This window comes from Salmo salar, chromosome 12 (assembly GCF_965601325.2).
Source record: "Salmo salar chromosome 12, fSalSal1, whole genome shotgun sequence".
NCBI classification, from domain to species: domain Eukaryota; kingdom Metazoa; phylum Chordata; class Actinopteri; order Salmoniformes; family Salmonidae; genus Salmo; species Salmo salar.
In genome coordinates this window covers 26,420,001-26,436,543 of record NC_138302.1, presented here as the reverse complement: position 1 = coordinate 26,436,543, position 16,543 = coordinate 26,420,001, and the positions used below count along the sequence as shown (strand labels likewise).

At 42.0% G+C, this 16,543-nt stretch overlaps 1 protein-coding gene across 1 annotated transcript in view; it reads right to left on the bottom strand.

Annotated features, from left to right (window-relative positions):
- The window catches only part of LOC106564586 (uncharacterized), a 34,682-nt gene extending 20,832 nt beyond the window's left edge, over positions 1-13,850 (bottom strand). Inside the window, 4 exon segments of the mRNA XM_082959541.1 lie at positions 4,527-4,775; positions 5,103-5,617; positions 13,143-13,526; positions 13,847-13,850. Coding sequence (XP_082815667.1) covers positions 4,527-4,775; positions 5,103-5,617; positions 13,143-13,526; positions 13,847-13,850 — 1,152 coding nt within the window.
- Between the last annotated feature and the right edge of the window lie 2,693 nt (positions 13,851-16,543).

Sequence of the window (16,543 nt, the reverse complement as noted above, 5' to 3'; positions counted from 1 at the left end):
AGTAGAGCCTCAGATCCACACAGATTAACCTGAACTAGCAGTAGAGCCTCAGATCAACACAGATTCTCCTGAACCTGAACTAGCAGTAGAGCCTCAGATCCACACAGATTCTCCTGAACTAGCAGTAGAGCCACAGATCCACACAGATTCTCCTGAACTAGCAGTAGAGCCACAGATCCACACAGATTAACCTGAACTAGCAGTAGAGCCTCAGATCCACACAGATTCTCCTGAACTAGCAGTAGAGCCACAGATCCACACAGATTAACCTGAACTAGCAGTAGAGCCTCAGATCCACACAGATTCTCCTGAACTAGCAGTAGAGCCTCAGATCCACACAGATTCTCCTGAACTAGCAGTAGAGCCACAGATCCACACAGAATGCAGACAAGGGAATCTGCTACGCAGCTAGATTGTACGGTGCCTTCAGAAAGTATTCAGACCCCTTGATATTTTGTTACGTTCATCCTTATTCTAAAATTGATTAAATTGTTTTTCCCCCTCATCAATCTACACACAATACTCCACAATGACAAAGAAAAAACAGGTTTTTAGAATTTTTGCCTAATTTAAAAAGATTTACAAAATTAAATATTTCATTTACATAAGTATTCAGATCCTTTACTCAGTATTTTGTTGAAGCATCTTTGTCAGTGATTACAGCATTGATTATTCTTGGGTATGACACTACAAGCTTGGCACACCTGTATTTGGGGAGTTTCTCCCATTTTTCTCTGCAGATCCTCTCAAGCTCTGTCAAGTTGGATGGGGAGCGTTGCTGCACAGCTATTTGCAAGTCGCTCCAGAGATGTTTGATCGGGTTCAAGTCCGGGCTCTGGCTGGGCCACTCAAGGACATTCAGAGACTTGTCCCAAATACACTCCTGCATTGTTTTGGCTGTGTGCTTAGGGTCGTTGTCCTGTTGGAAGGTGAACCTTGACCCAAGTCTGTGGACCTGAGCGCTCTGGAGCAGGTTTCATCAAGGATCTCTCTGTACTTTGCTCAGTTCATCTTTGCCTCGATCCTGACTAGTTTCCCAGTCCCTGCCGCTGAAAAAAATCCTCACAGCACGATGCTGCCACCACCATGCTTCACCGTAGGGATTGTGCCAGGTTTCCTGCAGACTTGACGCTTGGCATTCAGGCCAAGGAGTTCAATCTTGGTTTCATCAGACCAGAGAATCTTGTTTCTCATGGTCTGAGAGTCATTAGGTGCCTTTTGGCAAACTCCAAGAGGGCTGTCATGTGCCTTTTATTGAAGAGTGGCTTCTGTCTGGCCACTCTACCATAAAGGCCTGATTGGTGGAGTGCTTCAGAGATGGTTGTCCTTCTGGAAGGTTTTCCCATCTCCACAGAGGAACTGTAGAGCTCTGTCAGAGTGACCATTGGGTTCTTGGTCACCTCCCTGACCAAGGCCCTTCTCCCACGATTGCTCAGTTTTGCCGAGCGGCCAGCTCTAGGAAGAGTCTTTGTGGTTCCAAACTTCTTTCATTTAACAATGATGGAGGCCACTGTGTTCTTGGGGACCTTCAATGCTGCAGAAATGTTTTGGTACCCTTCCCCAGATCTGTGCCGTTTCGGAGTTCTAAGGATAATTCCTTCGACCTCATGGATTGGTTTTTCTATTTGTAGAGGTTCTAACAGTAGAACAGGAATGAATCCACAAGCCTGCCACATAGAGCTAGAGCTCATAGATTCTGTTATTATATTATATTTCACTCCAGAGGGTTATTCTATCTGTTCTATTAGACAGAAGTAGACAGGATAAATATACCCCTTCTCCCAAGACAATAACAGTCAAATAAACGTATTACATTTAAGTTGAGAATATTGCTAAATAAGATATTGGAGTATTTCAAATAAGGCATTGTGATGGATGTTATTGTTGAATATTCTCGAGCCTACATTAGAAGAAAAGGCTCACGTGTCAAGAGCCATGTCTATGTGGTGTCTCTGAAAGGTGCACAACCAACCATAATAGTTCCTACACTATTTCCTAATTACAAAAGCATTAACACGAAGTTGTACGTCTTGTAACATTGTCTGACCCTTGCTAGAAGAGCACTTATCGGCCCTCTCTTGAACGCAGCTCTCTCCAACCCATCGTTCCTACACCATTGTCTAATTCGAAATGCATTAAGGAGAGGTTGTAAAAGTGTGTACGTCTGACCCTCAGAAGACGAGCTCTTATCGGCCCTCTCTTGAACGCAGCTCTCTCAGCTTCGCCTGACTGCAAGCCAGTCTGGTATTGATTTCTTATTGGTTGATTTGTTTAACCACCCAGAGACAGTTGTTATTGCCTTGTGAGGGAGTAAATTCTGCCTTAACTGCTGCTTGCTGCTTTGATTGGGCATTTTACTGTTTACAAAACCTGCATTTATTGGTTTGTGAGTACAGAGGTACATTTCAATGCAGGCACTGTAGCTAAAAATAGTCCAGTTTTGAACAAAGTGACTGTATGAGGATATTGAAGTATTTATCTCAGTTCACCCAAAACTAACGTCTTGCGTAATTGGTCAGCTGCTCGACTGGGTCCAGAAATGTTAAGAGAAGAGATTAAGAGATGCTAGAATGAGGAGCAGAACCTGAACAAGAAGCTTCACCCTCTCTCTTTGAAAGTTACAGGCAAGTCCCCTACCCTTCTGAAATTCGAAAGGTGCATAACACCTGCGAAATCGTAATTTGTCCAAATAACCAGTGATGAAAAACACAGAACTACTGCTACTCGTTAGCTATCGGTGGCCATAGTATAAAGACAGATCTATGGTACCATGTATGTTTACGTGGTCTGTCCACCAGAGATTATTGACAGATTGTTATTGTTCACGGTTGTGATGCTTTCACAAACAAGTATGAAATAACTGTAGTAATTGTTGATTTAATATGTAAACATATTTTCATGTAATAACACAAAGCTAAATAAAATACAGTCATGACAAATCGGTCAGCTGTAGCAAATCCATTTCCTTTTTACCTCTGCTTTGAATTTGATCTGCAATACTTTAAATAAATATTTAATCCAACATATTCCTCCATTGACATGCTCCATTACTTCAAATAGCCTCCTTCCAAGACTGTGTGTGTGTGTGTGTGTGTGTGTGTGTGTGTGTGTGTGTGTGTGTGTGTGTGTGTGTGTGTGTGTGTGTGTGTGTGTGTGTGTGTGTATTTTCATCAAGGACCCCATGTCCCCTGGTCGTTCCTGTGAGGAGACAGGCAGTGGAGATGGGTGAGTTGGGGGTGGAGACAGACAGTTAGCCAGCCAGGCAGAGGGAGAGGAGGGAGGCAGCGGGAGGTATACAAGGGGCTTTGGTGTGGCCGTGTGGTGACAGGCCGTCTGTGTGTGGTGGGGGAGGTGAGCGAGTAGACACACACACGTTGGGAAACGTCACAAACACACACACACAGACGTTGGGTAACAGCACACCAAGGGAATCTCTGTCAGTAGTGCTGGAGATGTGTGTCAGCCCTGACCTTAGAGGATGACCACACAGATTAACAGACCAGGGCTGGACATGTTGTTGCAGTGTGTGTGTGTGTGTGTGTGTGTGTGTGTGTGTGTGTGTGTGTGTGTGTGTGTGTGTGTGTGTGTGTGTGTGTGTGTGTGTGTGTGTGTGTGTGTGTGTGTGTGTGTGTGTGTGTGTGTGTGTGTGTGTGTGTGTGTGTGTGTGTGTGTGTGTGTGTGTGTTATACATGTCACCCACTGTGCAAGGATGGAGAAGGGTTGAATAATGTTTATATCATGGAAGACCCAGATGCAGAGAGTGTCGAAGTAACAAAAGTTTATTACTAGAACAGGGGGCAGGCAAAATGACAGGTCAGGGGCAAGCAGAGGTCAGTAATCCAGATCAGAGTCCAAAAGGTACAGAACAGCAGGCAGTCTCAGGGTCAGGGCAGGCAGAGGTCAATAATCCAGTGTGGTGTGACAAGGTACAGAAATGCAGGCAAACAGAGAATACAGGTATAAATACACTGGGGATAATGGGGAAGATAAGCAGACACCATGAGGGGGTTGGAGACAAGCACAAAGACAGGTGAAACAGATCAGGGTGTGACAGTTTATTTGTTTTTTGTTATGATTGTCTGCATATTACCCTGCCCTGTCCATCTAGATAGTAACATACAGTATTATGTCTGAATACGTAGATTGACAACAGGCTTAGCTGTTGGCTGTTACAATGATGTCTGATGTCAGCAAGTACTAAAGCATGTTTATTTTCCCACTTCTGACCTAAACTTGTGGTACATCTTTAGAATTGATTTTCCCAAAGCAACAAATTAGCTAACCTTTACAATGATGTTGACTTCTGTCCCTCAGCCTGAGAGAGGGAGATGTATTAAAAACACCACTGAGTTCATACGTGGAGTCCTGCTTATCTTCACTATGAGTCCTCCTCCTCTTCCTCATAATCCTCCTCAGTGTCCCCCTCCTCATCCTCCTCATCCTCCTCCTGTGTCCCCATCTTCCTCCTCCTCCTCAGTGTCCTCATCTGTTTCCTCCTCTTCCTCATCCGTGTCCCCATCCACAACCTCCTCCTCCTCATCGTCCTCCTCAGTGTCCCCATCCGCTTCCTCCTCTTCCTCATAATCCTCATTCTCTTGCTCCTCCTCCTCCTCCTCATCCTGCACCCCCTCTTCCTCATAATCCTCCTCTTCATCCTCCTCCTGCTCCTCAGTGTCCCCATCTGCTTCCTCCTCTTCCTCATAATCCTCATTATCTTCCTCCTCCTCCCCTTCCTGCACCCCCTCTTCCTCATAATCCTCTTCTTCCTCCCCCTCCTTCTCCTCCTCATCCTCCTCCTCAGTGTCCCCATCCGCTTCGTCCTCTACCTCATAATCCTCATTCTCTTCCTCCTCCTCCTCATCCTGCACCCCCGCTTCGTCATAATCCTCCTCTTCCTCCTCCTCCTTCTCCTCAGTGTCCCCATCTGCTTCCTCCTCTTCCTCATAATTCTCATTCTCTTCCTCCTCCTCCTCTTCCTGCACCCCCTCTTCCTCATAATCCTCCTCTTCCTCCCCCTCCTCCTCCTCCTCCTCAGTGTCCCCATCCGCTTCCTCCTCTTCCTCATAATCCTCATTATCTTCCTCCTCCTCCTCTTCCTGCACCTCTTCTTCCTCATAATCCTCCTCCTCCTCTCCCTCCACCCCCTTTTCCACTTCTTCCTCGTCCTCAGTGTCCTCTTCATCCTCTTCCTCCTCTTCTTCCTCATCAGTGTCCTCACTTTGTAAGGTTGGTTCTGTTTTTGATTTGATAATGTCTAAAACAGTAATGCGGTTTGGGTCCCAGACACAGTTCTCTTCTAAACCACTCTTCACCATGCCACAGTCAGGAGGAACCCAGGCTGAGTCGTAACCTTCGTCATGCCACGTCTTCTGCAAAGGGTGGCCTTGGCGGTCAATTTTTTTCACCTTGCCCACATTGACTTTAACTTTGATGACAACCTTCAGGTGTTCAGTGAGGTCCAGGGGGTATCTACTAGCCTTCTCCAGGTCCCGGCTTAGATACACACCCTGCCCCAACATGCCACGGTTGGACGGACAAAAACCTTTAGCCATGATTTTCTGTGCAGCCCACCAAGATGTGCCGTGGTACATGATGTAGGTTCTGCCATTCCGGGGGCCTGACAGACCCATTCTTCGTGCCCCAGCAGAAGTAGTGAAGCAATCTCCTCCCCACATGGACATATCCTCCCCAATTTTAAGGTATTCCCTCCCTGACCACAAATAAGTGTGTCAATGCACAATACTGCAGAACTGGACGAGTAAGAAAGGGGGAAATTAGTCCGACTAGGTAATATATATATATATATATATATATATATGAAAGGAAATAAACTACGTTTTACCTACAGAATATCAAAACAGAGTATAAAACAGCTGCAATTTGAAAAGTTTAAGTTGGATAAAATACTCACCAAAAAACGTCCAAGTTATATGGTTATATATTAGTTAGTTCACCTGACTGATCGGTGTTGATCTCTAAAGGGAGGTACAGGTAAAAGTGATTCACCAGACAGATTACTTTACATCAAAGAAAGTTGTTACCGGTAAAAGGAATATAAATAGAAGCTGTCTTCCTTTCGTTGATCAGAGCAGGTCTCCTAAATTAAGAAGGGGCAGGCTTAGTTATTTTTACACCTCCCCCCTTCTCCCTCGCTCTCAAACGGTTGCCTTGTATTTGCACTCAGCACCCGGCTAACCCTTCACTGGCTGTATCTGCTTACTGGAAAGGCTGGCTTTATGAACTTGCTTTGAGTGGATTTTGCTAACCAATAAACTTATCAAATGAATTTGTCTTGTATCCAGAAGTTTTTGCAATATATTTTTTTTACAGGATTATTCAAACTGGAGGTAAGGTTTTCATCTAAAAACCTTCTCATACACTACAGCCAGCCAGGAATGGGTTTCTAATGGTCATTTAAAATGATACTCTTTATAATACAATCAGTGGAGAGCAGGTAGGGGAGGACCATCCTCCTCAGTGAATTTCAGAAAATTGTGAAACATTTAAAAAGTTATATATTTTAGATAAAACTATACTAAATATATTAACATGTCACCAAATAATTTATTAAAACACACTGTTTTGCAATGGAGGTCCACAGTAGACTCAACAGCACTCTGTTGGCTGGCACAATGGTGTACCATAAAAAATTAAAGAGAAGAGAGAGAGAGAGAGAGAGAGATATTTTTTTCTTCACTTTCACTATTACTTACACTACTGGTCAAAAGTTTTAGAACATCTAGTCATTCAAGAGTTTGTCTATATTTTTACTATTTTCTACATTGTAGAATAATAGTGAAGACATATAACACATGGAATCATGTAGTAACCAGAAAAGTGTTAAACAAATAAAACTATATTTTATATTTGAGATTCTTCAAATAGCCACATTTTGCCTTGATGACAGCTTTGCACACTCTTGGCCTTCTCTCAACCAGCTTCATGAGGGAGTCACCTGGAATGCATTTCAATTAACAGGTGTGCCTTCTTAAAAGTTCATTTGTGGAATTTCTTTCCTTCTTAATGTGTTTGATCCAATCAGTTGTGTCGTGACAAGGTAGGGGGGTATACAGAAGATAGCCCTATTTGGTAAAAGACCAAGTCCATATTATGGCAAGAACAGCTCAAATGTGCTAAGAGAAATAACAGTCCATCATTACTTTAAGACATGAAGGTCAGCCAATACAGAACATTTCAAGAACTTTGAACGTTTCTTCAAGTGCAGTCGCAAAAACTAACTAACGCTATGATGAAACTGGCTCTCATGAGGACCGGCACTGGAACGGAATACACAGAGTTACCTCTGCTGCAGAGGATAAGTTTATAAGAATTACCAGCCTCAGAAATTGTTGCCCAAATAAATGCTTCACGGAGTTCAAGTAACCGACACATCTCAACATCAACTGTTCAGAGGAGACTGTGTGCATCAGGCCTTCATGGTCAAATTGTTGCAAAGAAACCACTACTAAAGGACACCAACAAGAATAAGAGACTTGCTTGGGCCAAGAAACACGAACAATGGACATTAGACCGGTGGAAATCTGTCCTTTGGTTTGGAGTCCAAATTGGAGATTCTTTGTGAGATGTGGTGTGGGTGAACGGATGATCTCTGTATGTGTATTTCCCACCATAAAGCATGGAGAATGAGGTTTTATGATGTGAGGGTGCTTTGCTGGTGACACTGTCTGTGATTTATTTTGTAATTCAAGGCACACTTAACCAGCATGGCTACCACAGAATTCTGCAGCAATACGCCATCCCTTCTGGTTTGGGCTTAGTGGGACTATCATTTGTTTTCAACAGGACAATGCCCCAACACACCTCCAGGCTGTTTAAGGGCTATTTGGCCAAGAATTAGAGTGATGGAGTGCTGCATCATATGACCTGGTCTCCACAATCCCCCGACCTCAACCAAATTGAGATGGTTTGGGATGAGTCGGACCGCAGAGTGAAGGAAAAGTAGTCAACAAGTGCTCAGTATATGTGGGAACTCCTTCAAGACCGTTGAAAAAGCATTCCAGGTGACGCTGATTGAGAGAATGCCCAGAGTGCTCAAAGCTGTCATCAACACAAAGGGTGGCTATTTGAAGAGTCTCAAATATAAAATATATTTTGATTTGTTTAACACTTTTTTGGTTACTACATGATTCCATATGTGTCATTTCATTGTTTTGATGTCTTCACTATTATTCTATGATGTAGAAAATAGTAAAAATAAAGATATATAAAAATAAAAAATGTAATGAATAGGTGTTCTAAAACTTTTGACCGGTAGTGTACTTAGCTAGCAAATGCAGTTAGCTAGTTTAGCCTACTTAATAAACACCTGTCTCAAACAGTGGGATGCTATGTTAGCTAGCTGGCTATGGCTATCCAACACAATACTGGAACTCGTCCAAGACAAGGTACATTTTTGGTTTAACTAATTTCTTGCCACTGGGGCCTGCCGGTGTAACTGCTAAATTGCTTACTGTCTGTACACACAGTACTGCATGATTGTAGCGGGTTTACTTTAGCTAATATGGTGACAACGATGTAGGTAGCGTTATGATATGATTATGTTATGGTTCTGTATGGTTTCATCTGGTCACATACAGCTGATGTGTTGTGCATTGAAGTCCACATGCGGAGGGAAAAGGTGAGAGGAGGAGAGCATGTAGATACGAGAAGGAATACAATGTGGCTGCTATGAAACTGAAATGTGTTTACGTGTTATCAGATGTGAATTCATTACGCCAATTCTGTTGAAAAACATTTCTTAAACAGAAGCAAACAGAATGAAACGGGGACATCATACCTGAATTTGTCAAATAGAAACTCTCGTTTGCAACTGTTGGACTAATCATTACATCCTAAATGTCACGGATTCCCCTGGTACTGCTGCTCATTCCATGCACCAGTTCTGGAGGTCTACGTCACCGGCCTCTATGCGTCACTGAACTGTCTCATTACGCACACATGATTCCAATTCCCCTGACTAGTAATTGTATATATGTGCCTTCTGTTCACCATTGTCTTGGTCAGTTATTGTTCCCATGTCCGTTGATCTTGTGAGTACCTGTGCTTTGTTGTTTCAGCTTTCGTGCTGCGCGTATTGTGTACTCGTTATTACGGGTCTCGTCCCATGTATTATTGTATTTTTGGGTGGAGTATTAAAACCCCCTATTACATATTCCTGTGCCTGTCTCCAATCATTTATACAACGTGACACTAGATCAGCTAGATGCAAGCAAGAGTAGTGAGCAAGGCGGTATTGAATGTGTCACTTTCTGTCCATTTGTCAATGTGTGTCACCTAAAAAATGTATGTCAACCTGTGTACACCTACTATGAAAATGTTCATTCATAGGCTAGGTTGTAGCAACCTCATGGTGGAAATAGGGAAAATTTGAGTATCATGTAGTATCCTGAACCATCTCGATGTTACATTGAACTGGGTGAATGGAATATGAATGACAGTCATCCAATATGCTGTAATAGAAATAAGGCCATGCTCATGAAAAAAATAATAATTGTCCTCCCTCATCTTCATGGCACAGACCGCCACTGGTGTCAATAGATTTTTATCAACATCATAATATTGGAATTCCAAAACATTAAACTTGATCAAGTTTGATTGAGATTCTTTGGTTAAAATACTTACAGATATGGAGTTGTCTAACTGATGTCTAACAGGATGCAGGTACAGGTAAGAATGTAACGATGGGCATTTTGTGCTGTTAATATGAATATATGTAGACTTAAGTTTTGTTTCCAATCATACAGGATGTCACGTCTTAGTAATGAAGGATGTTATGACAGGGGTGTTTTATTTGGAGAACAACACCTAGACACTGTCAATTTACCAGCTCTAACCCAGTAAGCAAAACTACGTTGAAAATACATCTTTTAGACGTCTTTTCCAGACGTTGACGTCAGGTGCATTTTAGGTGCTGAATGAAAGGTGAAAAGACGTCTTGTCCAGACATTAAAAATATATATTTTCCGGATGTCCAAAATATTCCGTAGTCTTGAGAGACTATAAATAAACGTCAATAAGCGTATTACATTTAAGTTGAGTGTATTTGAACGTCACCGTACAGTAAAGGACAGTTTATTACAGTAGAACATACTTTTGTATATATAGTGTATCTGGACACCCCTTCAAATTAGTGGATTCAGTTATTTTAGCCACACCTGTTGCTGACAGGTGTATACAATTGAGCACACAGCCATGCAATTCTCCACAGACAAACATAGGCAGTAGAATGGCTTTACTGAAGAGCTCAGTGACTATCAATGTAGGACCGTCATAGGATGCCACCTTTCCCAGAAGTCAGTTCGTCAAATTTCTGCCCTGCTTGAGCTGCCCCGGTCAACTGTAAGTGCTGTTATTGTGAAGTGGAAATGTCTAGGAGCAACAACAGCTCAGCCACTCAAGCTCACAGAACAGGACCGCCAAGTGCTGATGCGCGTAACATATAAAAATCGTCTGTCCTCGGTTGCAACGCTCACTACCGAGTTCCAAACTGCCTCTGGAAGCAACATCAGCACAAGAACTGTTTGTCAGGAGCTTCATGAAATGGGTTTGCATGGCCGAGCAGCCGCACCCAAGCCTAAGGTCACCATGTGCAATGCCAAGTGTCGGCTGGAGTGGTGTAAAGCTCACTGCCATTGGACTCTGGAGCAGTGTAAAAAGAGGGATGAATCACCCTTCCCCATCTGGCAGTCCAACGGACGAATCTGTGTTTGGCGAATGTCAGGAAAATGCTACCATAGTGCCAAGTGCAAAGTTTGGTGGAGAAGGAATAATGGTCTGAGGCTGTTTTTCATGGTTCTGGCTAGGCCCCTTATTTCCAGTGAAGGGAAGTCTTAACACTGCATCATACAATGACATTCTACATGATTCTGTGCTTCCAACTTTGTGGTAACAATTTGGGGAAGGTCCTTTCCTGTTTCAGCATGACAATGCTCTCGTGCACAAAGCGAGATCCATACAGAAATGGTTTGTTGAGATCAGTGTGGAAGAACTTGACTGGTCTTCACAGAAGCCTGACTTCGACCCCTTCCAACACCTTTGGGATGAATTGGAACGCGAGTGCGAGCCAGGCCTTATTGCCTTACATCAGTGCCCAACCTCACTAATGCTTTTGTGGCTGAATGGAAGCAAGTCCTGGCAGCAATGTTCCAACATCTAGTGGAAAGCCTTCCCAGAAGAGTGGAGGCTGTTATTGCAGCAAAGGAGGGACCAACTTTAAGCTAGAGAAATCCGTTTTTTGCATTGGATGCGTCTCTATGTCGCACTTCCAAATCAGCGGTGAAAGGTGGCAGAGCTAGAACAGTGTTTGTCAGACCATGAGACATCCCGAAAATCGGTCTTCTCACAAAATAATCTATAGCCTCGGAACAGTTTGGCCTACCCTTCTATGGAAAGATGATGCTCTCACGAACACGATGGTGTTCTTCATTTTGCTCTACGACCCCCACAAGTTTCAGGAGACTCGTCTGAAGTCAGTACAGCCGATCTGACAACTTCTGCCTGTAGCATCCGAATCGTTTGGGCTACACACACCCCACTGTGCGAAGGTGAGACTCTCGCGAACATGTACTGTACATGTCGGTTGTTTTGTTCTAGGATGCCCACAAGACTCGTCTGAAAGTCCCCCGGTACAAGTTGAATAAATTGTTCAGTGAAAAAAGAAGGGATTAAATACAGGTAAAAAAATATATATATATTTTTATATTCAGGAAAATATATATATTTCTTATACCTCTCAGATACCTCTTAGATAGTATTTTTGGGACTATCTGTTGTTCCATGAAGTGAATCTGTTATTCAATGCGTTTGTATGGGCTAATAGCAGTAAGGCCAAATAACATTTTTCATCAAAAAATTGGTTTATATTGTTTGGGGGATACTTCAATGGGTCTTAAAATTCCAAATCAAATAGCAAAATTATCCTTGGTGTGACCTTCTTAAAACAATTCCATAGTTTACTAGAACCCGCCCCAAGGCTGTTATATTGATGTCTGATGTCAGGATGTTAATCTCTTTCACTTACCAGACAAGCTTAGCATCAAAAGGTCAACAAGTGCAAATATAACTTTATTCTCCTACACGATTCTGTTATGCAGACTTCTTTAAACCTATATCATGTATGTGATCTGATCAGGAACAAATCTGGTCATAAGCGGTCACGAAAAACTCATGTCCCTAATCATGTCTACTATCATGTCTCGCACCTCTGCCTTAAACCTTAAACCTTAAATAAATTAATAGCTAATGCCGTTAAATAAATAAATACATCTTTAGAAGTTACTTTCCCAAAACAACAAATTAGCCATGGTTTACAATGATGGTGAATTCTGTCCCTCAGCCTGAGGGAGAGTAGACGTTTTAAACACATATAATAGTCTGCTTATCTTCACTATAAATCCTCCTCTTCCTCGTAATCCTCCTCCTCCTTAGTTTCGCCATCCGATTCCTCTTCTTTCTCATCTTCCACATAATCCTGCTACTCCTCTCCGTCTTCCTCAAAATTGAAATTCACTTCCTTCCCCCTCTTCCCCCTCCTCCTGCTCTCCTTCCTCCTCCTCTCCCTTCACCCCCCCCCCCGTTCTCATAATCCACATTTTGTTCCACCGCCTCCTGAATTGGCCACACCGAATTTGAATTAAAGGAAGTACAATTTAATTAAAATGGATCATATATGGCAAAAATAAAAAATATTTATTCTTTGACATTTTTCAATTATAATCAAGCTAACGTGACGGCCCATCCCAACTGGGATTTATGAAAAATCAGAAATGCTTGTTTTTACAGATTATAAAAGTTCAGATTCAGTAGGAAAAAAATACCCTTGAAAGATTTTGTTGCGTGCTAGAAAGGTCTTCTTTGGTTACGCCCATTCAGGAGAGTCTCATTTCATAGAAGTGCATTTTTGTCCACTTTCCCTCTACTCGCCACCTCTCCTTAATTACCTTTGAACTTTTTCAAAAGGAAGCGAGAGAGGACGTGGGAGAAAGGACCCAGGATGAGAGCTAATCTAATTAATACATTTCCATTCTCTTCCTCCCCCTCCTTCTCCTCCTCCTTCTCCTCTCCTTCCACACCTGTTTCCTCATAATCCTCATCCTCCTTTTCTTCCTCATCAGTTTCCTCACTTTATAAGGTGGGTTCCATTTTTGATTAGATAATGTCTAAAACAGTAATGCGGTTTGGGTCCCAGACACAGGTCTCTTCTAAACCACTCTTCACCATGCCACTGTTAGAAGGAACCCAGGCTGAGTCGTAACCATTGTCATGAAATGTCTTCTGCAAAGGGTGGCCTTGGCAGTCTATTCTTTTCACTTTAACTCTGACAACCTTCAGGTGTTCAGTGAGGTCCAGGGGGTATCTACTAGCCTTCTCCAGGTCCCGGCTTAGATACACACCCTGCCCCAACATGCCACGGTTGGATGGATAAAAACCTTTGGTCAGGATTTTACATATAGTTTTCTCAAAGGCGCCGTGGTACATTTTGTAGACCCTGCCATTCCGTAGCCTTGCTAGACAATAAATAAACGTCAATAAACGTATTACATTTAAGTTGATTATATTGCTAAATAAGATATTGGAGTATTTCAAATAAGGCATTATGGTGGATGTTATTGTTGAATATTCTCGAGACTACATTAGAAGAAAAGGCTCACGTGTCAAGAGCCATGTCTATGTGGTGTCTCTGAAAGGTGCACAACCAACCATAATAGTTCCTACACTATTTCCTAATTACAAAAGCATTAACACGAAGTTGTACATCTTATAACATTGACTGACCCTTGCTAGAAGAGCACTTAACGGCCCTCTCTTGAACGCAGCTCTCTCCAACCCATCGTTCCTACACCATTGTCTAATTCGAAATGCATTAAGGAGAGGTTGTAAAAGTGTGTACGTCTGACCCTCAGAAGAAGAGCCCTTATCGGCCCTCTCTTGAATGCAGCTCTCTCAGCTTCGCCTGACTGCAAGCCAGTCTGGTATTGATTTCTCATTGGTTGATTTGTTTAACGACCCAGAGGCGGTTGTTATTACCTTGTGAGGGAGGAAATTCTGCCTTAACTGCTGTTTGCTGCTTCGATTGGGCATTTTACTGTTTACAATACCTGCATTTATTGGTTTGTGAGTACACAGAGGTACATTTCAATGCAGGCACTATAGCTAAAAATAGTCCAGTTTAAAAAAAATGGTAATACTCTACTTGATGGATGGACTGTATGAGGATATTGAAATATTAATCTCGGTTCACCCAAAACTAAAGTCTTGCGTAATTGGTCAGCTGCTCGATTAGGTTCTGGGTCCAGAAATGTTAAAGAAGAGATTAAGAGATGCTAGAATGAGGAGCAGAACCTGAACAAAAAGCTTCACCCTCTCTCTTTGAAAGTTACAGGCAAGTCCCCTACCCTTCTGAAATTCGAAAAGTGCTTAAAACCTGTTGGGGTGTAGGGGGCAGTATTTTCACGGCCGGATGAAAAACATACCCAATTTAAACAGGTTACTACTCTGGCCCAGAAACTAGAATATGCATATTATTTGTAGATTTGGATAAAAAACACTCTGAAGTTTCTAAAACTGTTTGAATGGTATCTGTGAGTATAACAGAACTCATATGGCAGGTGAAAACCTGAGAAAAATCCAAGCAGGAAGTGGAAAGTCTGAGAATTGTAGTTCTTCTTTTGATTCTCTATCGAAACAGTGTCTGTGGGGTGACGTTGCACTTCCTAAGGCTTCCATTGGCTGTCAACAGCCTTCAGAAAGTGGTTTGAGCATTCTCCTGTCACTGGGCAGATAATAGGAGCTCAGTTACTGAGTGGACTGCCTGTGGACAAAGGGATTGGATATGTGCAGTCACGCGAGCGTGCCGTTCCTTCTTTTTCTTCTTGAATGAATATGCTATTGTCCGGTTGGAATATTATCGCAATTTTACATTAAAAACACCATAAAGATTGATTTTAAACAGCGTTTGACATGCTTTTAAGTACAGTAATGGAACATTTTGACTTTTCGTCTGGCGAGCGCGGTATGCCTTTGGATAGTGACCTGAACGCATGAACAAAACGGAGGTATTTGGACATAAATATGGAGTATTTCGAACAAAAACAACATTTCTTGTGGAAGTAGCAGTCCTGGGAGTGCATTCTGACAAAGATCAGCAAAGGTAAGACAATATTTCTAATACTAATTCTGAGTTTAGGTTGCCCCGAACTTGGAGGGTGTCTGTATAGCTTTTTGTGATGGCTGAGCTATGTACTCAGAATATTGAAAAATGTGCTTTCTCCGTAAAGCTATTTTAAAATCGGTTGCATCCAGGAGTAGTCTATCTATAATTCTTTAAATAATTGTTATGTGTTTTGTCAACGTTTATGATGAGTATTTTTGTAAATTGATGTGCACATTCACCGGCGGTTTTGGTGGGAATACATTATCTGAACATCATGCGCCAATGTAAAATGCTGTTTTTGGATATAAATATTAACTTTATCGAACAAAACGTACATGTATTGTGTTACATAATGTCCTAGGAGTGTCATCTGATGAAGATTGTCAAAGGTTAGTGCTTCATTTAGCTGTGTTTTGGGTTTTATTGACACATGTCCTTGCTTGGAAAATGGCTGTGTGATTATTTTTGTCTATGTACTCTCCTAACATAATCTAATGTTTTGCTTTCGCTGTAAAGCCTTTTTGAAATCGGACAATGTGGTTACATCAAGGAGAAGGGTATCTTTAAAATGGTGTAAAATAGTTGTATGTTTGAGAAAGTTCAATTATGACATTTTGTTGTTTTTGAATTTGCCGCCCTGATATTTTACTGGCTGTGTCCCGCAGGTGGGACGCTAGCGTCCCACGTAGCCCATAGAAGTTAACACCTGTGAAATCGTGATTTGTCCAAATAACCAGTGATGAAAAACACAGAACTACTGCTACTCGTTAGCTATCGGTGGCCATAGTATAAAGACAGATCTATGGTACCATGTATGTTTACGTGGTCTGTCCACCAGAGATTATTGACAGATTGTTATTGTTCACGGTTGTGATGCTTTCACAAACAAGTATGAAATAACTGTAGTAATTGTTGATTTAATATGTAAACATATTTTCATGTAATAACACAAAGCTAAATAAAATACAGTCATGACAAATCGGTCAGCTGTTGCAAATCCACTTCCTTTGTACCTCTGCTTTGAATGTGATCTGCAATACTTTAAATAAATATTTTATCTTACATTTTCCTCCATTGACATGCTCCATTACTTCAAATAGCCTCCTTCCAAGACAGTCTATGTGGGCTTGTATGTACGTGTGTGTGTGTGTGTGTGTGTGTGTGTGTGTGTGTGTGTGTGTGTGTGTGTGTGTGTGTGTGTGTGTGTTTGTGTGTGTGTTATACAGCTCCCCCACTGTGCAAGGATGGAGAAGGGTTGAACAATGTTTAGTGTTGTATTTGTTGTCTTATGATTGTATGAATAATACCCTGTCTGTCTAGATTGTAACACACAGTATAATGTCTGAATACATAGATAGTCGACAGGCTTAG